The following is a 9,687-nucleotide window of genomic DNA, read 5'->3' as shown; positions in this document are numbered from 1 at the left end:
CATATCTATCTAACAGAGGAAGCATAGCCACTAACAAATATCACTTTGGTATTTGTTATTTTATTTAAATAGATTAAGTATTTACTTTTTATCTATAAGTCTCAGCTCAACTAACAAATATTGGTATTGATAAATCAAATATCTTTACTTAGATTTGAACACGAAAATTTACAATTATACGTGTGAATATAAGTGGTATTAGCCACTTTGGGCATATTTCGATTTGACTTATTTTTGAGCTTATGAAATGAAAAAAAAGAAGCCATTGAGCTGCATATCGACTTGTTTGTTGTTGTTGTGAAGGCTATAACTTTGAATGGAAGTGGCAGCTTGAGAGGAAGGTCCCATATTGAGAAGATTCAGCGTTAACTAGAATTAAATTGGGATGTTGTGGTGCATCATTCTTACCGTGAAGCTAATCAGCTAAATGCAGTAGTCAACTATGGTTGTTTGATGGATTCAGGAAGTGTTTTCTTTGATGTTTGTCTTAGGGTGTGTTTGGTTCGAGGTAAATGGAGGAGAGGTGAGAGGAAAATTTTAATGAAATGTGTTTGGTTCAATTTTTAGGAGGTGAGGGGAGGGGAGCAAAATCCCTCATAAACTCAATTTTTGCTTCCCCCAATTTGGGGGGATTTGGAGGGGAGGGGAGGCAAGATATGTCATTATAAAGGATCACAAGAACAATTATGTCACACTATTAATATATAAATTTTTTCGGCAGTAATATTTTATTTTTTTAATATTACTAAGAAGGTTTATACCAAATAAACATATTACTATGAGAAAAATTAATGAGAAACTACTAAGTCACAACATGATATAGCTAAACAATTGTGCCAAATGATTCTAGCCAGTACCGTAGAGACTATTGTGTAAAATCTTTTCAATCAAGATCATACATGTATGTTTCCCTCCTATCTACTTGTACATCAAAACATCAGTTGGCCTCAATGTTGATCTACTCTCTTGTTGATTTGCGCACCTAAAAATATAAAAAATGACAGCTCTCACAAATTCATGTAAATATTTGAAGCCTAAAAGCTCTCTACAATGAACTATGTGCTCCCAAATTCTTCCCAAGCACGCCATACGACAAACATGACTAATATCATAAATAGAAAATAATGGAATCATGAGGCGTTACCTGAGCATAATACAATACTCCATCGATTTCATGTTTTGACGTAATCAATCGATGGGGATAACAAGAAGAAACTTTTGCGTGGTTGCTGTAACAGACCGAACCCCCTTTTCTACGTATTTAGTAGGCAATCCCGACTCTTTACCTCATGATCTTCTCCAACCCCCTCTCTGGTGGAGTTTTTTTTTTTCCTTCCATGGGATTCGCACCACATACCCTGGGGTTCAAACGATCAACTTAATGCAACAAATACTTAGTAGGGGTGTGCATGGTCGGATAATTTGACAATCCAAACCATATCCAAACCAAAACCATTTAATTGGATTTGGATTCATAACCATAATCATATTTTATTATAAATCGGTTATAAAACTGGTTATAAATTTGGCTACGGATACATAACCAGTTATTTTAACCAAACCAAATTTAAAAGCGGTCATTTTTTAAATACAATTTTTAAACGGTTATTTTTAAATCTAGATATAAAAAAAATCCGTTATTTCTTTTTAAAAACTGGTTTAGACAATTTTTTAAAAAAATCTATTTTTTAAAGAAAAAAATCAAAATTTAATAAAAAATAAATAAAACCAAGGAATAAATTTTGTAAAAGTTCACCGTAAACCAAAATATTTGTAAAAGTTGCGTAAACATTTTTTGTAAAGAATCCAAATTTTATATAGAATAAATTTCAATATCTTGTACTGTGTGTAACGTGGAGGTTGTTGTGCAAATAATTATTCATCTTCATCAGAATCGCTACGAGAGAGAGAGGGAGAGAGAGAGAGAGAGAGGATGGTGTGGTGGTTGGTCGGATTGGCTGGAGATGGTGGTGGTTGGCCGGATTTGCGGCGGCGGAGAGAGCTTTTCTCTCTTTCTCCCTCGTTCTGTTTCTTACTTTGTTTCCTTTTTTTTTTGTTTATTTGCTTTTTTTTTATATAGATCTAGACATCCCAAATAAAAACTGGATTTATAAAAGTGGATGACCAACCATTTTGTGATAGACTGGTTTATATTTGTTTGTAAATAACCGGTTAATTGGATATAGTTTTGGATTTGGATGTGATTTTATCCACGTGACCAGATATTTTGCTCACCCCTAATACTTAGCACCATCATTATACTACCAAAAGTCCAATCATTGCATTCCATATTTAATTAACAATTCACTCTTGAACTATGTGACTAACATCAACTTAATGCCACAAATACTTAGCACCTTCTTTTCTGTTACTTGGATAACAATAATGCATGCATTTCATTCTTATTTTTGTAATATTAAGATGAAACTTGATTTATGAGGCTCAAATTCACAATCTTGGTTCAACGAAGATAACCACTAAATTATTATCAATGAAATTGAAAACATGATTGCTATTGCTTGTACCATAAATATGAGTGTCTTGATAACAAATAGTACTACAATTTAAGCAACAAAACATTAAAACTATGAAATTGTACAGTTTATCAAATTGAAAAAGAATAACAAATGTTGTAATCTAACAATCTCCACCTTTTCAGTTCAGGCAGGCAAGCAACTGTCTATTGGTTTTACAGGTCAGAAACCTATTTTCTTCAAGTATCAACACATTTTGCCACATTCAGAACTGAAACAACTATTATGTAAACTTATAAAGCATATGACTTGACAACAACAATGAGGCAGTAGTCTTTACAACAAAAAACAAACAGTACTGCAATTTGGTGCCAAGTAGCAATGATTTGCCTAAAATTGGTAGCCAAAACCACTGAGAACATCTTAGGCTCAAAATCAGTATGTTCTGAGATAGGTTTAAGGTTTTGGCCATTGGGACCTTATATCTTGAATCAACGAGGATCTGAGAGGAAGTTTCGTATCCACTAAAAGCTGGAGCTTAACTAACCTGCTCTCCAATCAAATCAAGACCAACAACCAAAAAACTTACCCCTTGAAATAATAGGAAGTAGAAGTGAATTCCTTGAGCAGATAGTAAGCTTCTAACTGAGGCAGTTAACAAAATAAATGCAAGAGCAAGTTCTTTCCTGTAGAGACGATTTTTCTTCGTCTTCGGAGCTATCTTTGAAAGTTCTAGTTTGCTTAGTTCTTCAATGCCTGAATCTGAGTTAGATCTATGAAGACTATTGGATCGCATTAGAGGTTCGGATTCCTTTTCAAAGGCAACCAAATCTGCCTCTGATGATCTTCCCAATTTTTTAGTAACCACCCATTCGTAAGAACTTCCGAAGCGAAATAATCCAGATATCATTGCATTAAATTTGGTTACTGACATAGTGTTCTCAAATAGAAGATAAGGTACTATGAATGGAAATGACCGTGGGGCTGGAAGAACACCTAGGATAGACATGACTCCAGGAATGTAACAAACAACCCATGCTGGGAGTTCAGCTTCCGGAAGGAACATGGTCAATGGAAGAATGATGCAGAAGAGGGTGAACGAATAAAATGGCAGAATAAGCTTCCTCAGCAGGAAGAAAAGAAATATCAAATTGAACTTCTTTGGCCAACTAATCTGGTACAAATAGAATTCAATCAGCAATGCATAGTATATCCTTCTAGAAATCAAATTATTTAAATAAAAGTGAAGACAAACCAGTTAGCATTGCATACAATGCGGGATGTGGACAAAAAGTCGTGTAAGCGTATATGGGGCATATGAGCATTTCAATTGCCAAAAGTCGTATAAAAATTTATTTAGCATTTGATTAATGTATATACTATTGGAGAACTATGATGATATTGTCATTGATTGACATAATTTACTTCTTGCAGAGGCTCAGATGCTTTCCCTTTTCTTTTATTTTTTGCAAACTTTTTGAGTGTTTTTATTCTAGAGAACATTGTGAAGATGATAACACTCGAATGATCAAGTAAGTTAATCTTCACAAGAGTTTGGCGTTTAACAATTCGGTCATTAAGAAAAACCTTCAGCCAATGACGACCTGTGAGTCATGATGGCCTTGTTTGTATCATCTATGAGGAAAATAACGATAAGAAAAACAAGTGTCACTAAACCTGCACTCCATTATTCCGCAAAACTTTTGTGGAAAGTATCAAATGATAGTTACAATATACTTCTAATGTGGTTGCTTTAGCAAAAGTTATTTTTCTTCAAAGAAACGGCATAGAAGGAGGCTGGAGTCACTTAATATGCCTCAAATAACATTAACAGAGAACTTAGGAGCTCTCTCAGGCCTGAAAGCAGACAAGATTCACAGTTGTTGGATTTTAACTTTTAACGTTTGATGTCTACCAAGGAAAGTTGGAAAAGATATTATGTATAATATTGTCTTGCCTAGAGGCCTGCCTGTATTGAGCAGCTTGAAGTGATAACAAATTAAACTTTAATGCCAAGTTCAATGACAAATTGGACAAGGTAATATGTAAAATATTAAATTAATCTCTATGCAATTGAAGCATAAATGCATTCAAAAAGCAATAAATCATGCAAGTATTTTGTGTACATCAACATATACCATTAACACTTCCTCAGCCCACCAGTAAGTTTGCAATCATATTATCATTGAAGTAAATAAGCAGAAAATATGCATGATGTGCCCGTGATTTAGTAAGTGAATTTATGCAATAACATTCAAATCTTACTACAAGAATTGGATATTATTATGGAAAGATACCACGGAAATCAAGTTCTGACTTTAAAAGGATTAAAACTTAGCATATTTTTCTTAAAATAAAAATAATAGCATCAATAACAGAATAAGGATTTCATATTGGTTTCCTGAATTCAAAAGAATTCAACAGCTCTAAAAAGAGAACAAAGAAATAATGAAATACCTTAGCGCGAAGTATATCAACAAAACACAAACGAAACAATTGCATCGGACCAGAATGCCAGCGGTGCTGTTGTTTTTTATAAGCCTCGTATGTCTCTGGAAGCTCACAGAGGCACTGCAAGAAGCATAATGAACATATATGAGACTTTCAAACATTCCGGATTAAGCCTCAAGATTTGAAATATAGCTCACCTTAACATCATTGAGAAAAATAAACTTCCACCCACAGAGATGAGCTCGAACAGCAATGTCCATGTCTTCAACAGTTGTTCGCTCTAACCAGCCACCACTATCCTCTAGGGCCTTTATTCTCCATACACCAGCAGTTCCATTGAAACCAAAGAAGTTGATGAAGATACCATTAACTTGCTGTTCAACCTCAAAGTGGAAAGATAAATTGATATTCTGTAATCTTGTAAGCAAGTTTTCATCCTTGTTCACAAATGCCCATCTTGCCTGGACTAATGCCAAATCATCCCTTCCCTTCAATTAGAGTAATAAAGAACAAGAAAAATTGGTCAGAGTTAGAGTTATACTTAGACTATTGCAAACACTGGTCCAGTATTTATTTAGCTTTTGTCATATAAAAAAAAATCTTTATAATCTTGAAATTATTTAGTGAAATCACAGCTCATGTTGATGGAATAGTGAATAATTTACAAAAAGAAAACACAGTTGCAACATTAATGAGATGATGTCATACTGGCAGAATATAATTATTAATTCAAATAAGTTTAGAATTGGAGATTATAAATTTGAGATGCTTAATATATTTGATGAATTGCAAAAGAAAAACTAATATCAAATTTTTATTGTTCAAATTCCTAGAAGTGCAATAATATTCAAAATAGTAGGAGATATAAGGTTGGCTTGGTGGATCTGGGGTGTAAGGAGTGGAGTGATAAGGAGGTTGAAGGTTCGATCCCCAACCCAAGCATAATCCTACTAACAATACTAACATTTACCGTTAAAAAGTTATAAAGGAAACTCAACTAACAAGATATATGTTGCAGTTTGTTATCATCCTTGTGTGAATTGCACAATTTGCACTACCAACTAAGGTCCCAAAAATATTGGAAAATTTCTCTCATATTTTAAAGTGGTAAGTCACTTATGTAACTTGAGGATTAGTTTTGAAATTGATATCAATAAAAGACAACCAATGGTACAAACTGTTTTTAATAAATTCGAATAACACTGTATTGGATACTTGAGATTCAAATGTGCACCAGTCTAAAGTTTGAGGAGGGGGTTATAATATTTTGAAAATAAAACTCTAGCCAAAGCATCTAGAGATTCTACAATACAGAAACTAGCTTTAAGGTTATGTTCAATCTAAAACATGACAAAATCATTTTAACTTTAAGCATACAATTCTAGTATAAATAACAAATATATATAGCCAATTGCAGTTAACACAAATGGTTGGACAACCTTCTGTCCACACTCGTTTGTGACTTTGGCTCAAGTCCGAAATTCTGTCATTGGTAGGTAATAATAATAATATGTAAATTCTATTATAAATCATCAATGAAGCTGGTGGTTCTCTCTAACCTTGCATGAGCTCCCTAATCTAAATTTTTATTTATAATTATAAAAAAATTTAAAATGTTCTCTGACACTCGAATATCTGTTGCTATATTTACTGATATCAACAGTACTATCAACTTTGAATTTATGGACTTATTACCTTGAAATAAGGTATCGTCTTCTTTAAGAAATCTGGGGTTGGCTGGAAATCAGCATCAAATATTGCCACATACTCATAATCCTTAACATAATCACAACCCATTGCAGATTTAAGATTCCCTGCCTTGTATCCTGTACGCATAAGCCTATGTCTATATATAATCCGAACACCCCTTTGTTGCCATTTATGCACTTCTGCCTTGATGAGATTTTGGATATCTACTTCATCCGAATCATCAAGAACTTGTACAAGCATTCTCTCCTTTGGCCAGTCCATGATACTAACTGCTGCAATGGATTGATGGTAAACCTATTGTACACAATGAAAAAATGTAAGTAATGATGACAAAAATACTTACTTTATAATATTGAAAAGAGACAAAAATATAGGAGGAAAATTAGAGAATTGGCATGATACAAAAATAAATTATAATGCCAGCATGATTTTGAAGGATGTAAGCAGCAAAAAACATAGCTATCCTATTATCATTTATCACTGACACTGATATAATATGTTTGTTTCACTTATACATTCATTCTGTGTATAAATACACTTTATATAGTCTCTATACAAGCATAAGTTGAGTGTTCTTCTCAATGACTATTCTGATAAGGGGGTACAAAGGCTTACTTACTCTTTAAAACAACCACAGACACAAGTGACAAAAACTAACCCACTCTATTACACTCAGAGTGTAACAGAAAACACCCATTTTCTGTTAGCTCTAAGCTCCTAGAGGGACACCCTTTTGTTTTGCCGACTTCAATCAGCAACACACACCTCTGTTAGACTGACTCGCAACACCGCTACAAATTCAAGCTACAAAAACGAATGTGAACACATCAACCTCATTTTATGGTCTATGTGGATTGACTTATTTGAGTTTATATACTGGCATAAACACTTGCGGGACTATTCAAAAGAGCTTATCTACTGGCATAAACACTTACGGGACTATACGAAAGAGCTTATTCAAACAACTAATGACATGTTCATAAGTTGTTTTCAACTTATTTCTATAAGCTCATTAGGATAGCATATTAAACAGCTTATAGCTTGCAGGCCACCCCGGATTCCCCACTTATTCACATCAAGCGGCGAATTTCTAGCCACTAGGCTACTTGACCAAAATAAATAAATAAACAGCTTACCTTATTTATGTAAAGCCATTCATATGGAAATATATTGACTTCATCTTATCTTATGTTATAGAAATAACTTATACATAAACACTTAGATGATAAGCGACTAATTAAGCTAGTTAACCAAATAGGGCCAATGTCTATTTCAATACCAATCACCAACATCTACATTCCAAGAATATGACCCTCTTTCCACTCATACACAAGATTTACAGCTGATCTTATAGAGCTAGATCAAGAATGCCTTATAAATTACAATGCTAAGAACCTAAAGCATGAATCACACTAAAATCAAATAAACAAAAATAGATTTCAAAAGGACTAAGGAACCTACATGTTCTTACCTCCCTTTCATTGCACATAGGAATCTGAACCAAAACCATAGGATAATCAACACTAGCAACATTTCCATCATAATCCACACTAGCAATAGGTCTAATTCTCCTAAACTTGATCCAAAAACATCCCAAAATCAAAACAATCCTATCCACAGATTGCACAATGAACAAAACAATACACATATTCGTCAAACACTGCAACGGCGGCGCCAAATAATTCGCCCGAATATCAATCCACCTCGCATAAAACACCGCAACCAATCCCAAAACATCAGCAGAACCAACCGAAGGAGGCCGAAAATGCCAACCTTTAAAATAAGCAACCAACTCAAACCCTAACAAACCAATCACAACAATCAAAAACACCCTGATTGCTCTATAAAGCCTCGAAGACGACGAATCAATAGGCGAATCGTGGGATAAAATTCTCCGATTCGCCGTCTTCACAACATGAAGTAAACCGTTGGATATAAATCCAACGGTTGCGGCAATTTGTTGAAATTTCAACAAACAAACCCATGATAACTGTCTCGCACTTCGTGCTCTCTCTTTTTTAACCGATGGATCTGAACGGTTTTTACTGCTTCCACCATCGTTACCGTTACCGGTTACATCAACGGTTATAAAAGGAGAAGAAGATTGATCTGATTTATCTTCGAATAGATCGAGATTTTCTTTTTCTCTTTGTTTGTTCCACCATTCTTGAAACTCGTAATTTGGTGCACGAGACATATAGAAACAAAATTAAACAATGATTAGAACAACAACAACAACATAAGAACAATGAAACAAAAAAAAGTTAAAGTTTGTGTGTAAGAGATAGATTGGTTTCTTTTTTTTTTTTTTGTTTGGTTGTGAGTGAGTGTGATCCAAAGGGAAAGGGATAAGCTATAATTGGAAAGGTGAGAGCATTTTTTTAGGTTGTTTTATTTTTTGTTTTGGGATTCTGTTTTAAGGGTGAAGGACACGCGCTGCTTTGGTTTTTTGTGGAAGACGGTGGCGCGTGGAGGAAATTGAGGACAGTGGTAGATGGGAGTATGAGATGAGACAAGACTGATGAGTTTACACTTCAATCAAGGTTCTACACTTCTACTAATGGTGTTAGTTGGAGGGAGGGAGTTTGACATAGTTTGGTAATTTGATTTGGATTTGCTTAATTATTGATTTTCTTTTTCTTTTTGGTCAAATTGATTTTCTTTTTGTCAAAAAACTAATTATTGATTTTTTGAGTGTTCAGTTTGATTTGATATTATAATTGAAATATATTTTGTGTGGGAAAGGATTGATGGCAAATCAAAGTGATAAGTGCTTAATAAACTTTTTTTATAATGAATTTTTTTGAAAGAACTCGCTTTTTTTTTGTATAAGCTGAAAGAACTCGATTTGATTTTTGATGGAAATAACTTTTTGTTAGATTTTATTTAAGTTGCGGATGAACATTAGATTATCAGAGCTCTTTTGCCTAAGAACTCACATATATATATATATATATATATATATATATGAGTTAGGATCCGTTGACACCAACTAGTTTGACATCAAATGTTACATATCTCAATAACGTTTTAACCGATATAAATTTTATAA

General features: G+C 33.8%; 1 protein-coding gene across 1 annotated transcript; it reads right to left on the bottom strand.

The window, feature by feature from the left end:
• Positions 1-2,492: 2,492 nt before the first annotated feature.
• LOC123923869 (probable xyloglucan glycosyltransferase 6) lies at positions 2,493-9,395 on the bottom strand. Its single transcript, XM_045976612.1, has 5 exons — positions 8,107-9,395; positions 6,621-6,929; positions 5,123-5,413; positions 4,932-5,045; positions 2,493-3,648 (listed from the first exon to the last, which is right to left on the bottom strand). The coding sequence occupies exons 1-5, from the start codon at positions 8,830-8,832 to the stop codon at positions 3,013-3,015; spliced, it is 2,076 nt and encodes a 691-aa protein (XP_045832568.1). The 5' UTR covers positions 8,833-9,395; the 3' UTR covers positions 2,493-3,012.
• Positions 9,396-9,687: the final 292 nt, after the last annotated feature.

The sequence above is a fragment of the Trifolium pratense genome, linkage group LG4 (genome assembly GCF_020283565.1).
Source record: "Trifolium pratense cultivar HEN17-A07 linkage group LG4, ARS_RC_1.1, whole genome shotgun sequence".
NCBI classification, from domain to species: Eukaryota; Viridiplantae; Streptophyta; class Magnoliopsida; order Fabales; family Fabaceae; genus Trifolium; species Trifolium pratense.
This window is presented reverse-complemented; position numbering and strand designations above follow the sequence as displayed.

Coding starts and splice junctions, on each gene's coding strand:
- LOC123923869 (XM_045976612.1), bottom strand. CDS start 8,832: ATGTCTCGTGCACCAAATTACGAGTTTCAAGAATGGTGGAACAAACAA. Junction 5,414..6,620: donor AGACGATACCTTATTTCAAG/GTAATAAGTCCA, acceptor CTCTAATTGAAG/GGAAGGGATGATTTGGCATT. Junction 5,046..5,122: donor TTTTTCTCAATGATGTTAAG/GTGAGCTATATT, acceptor TGCTTCTTGCAG/TGCCTCTGTGAGCTTCCAGA.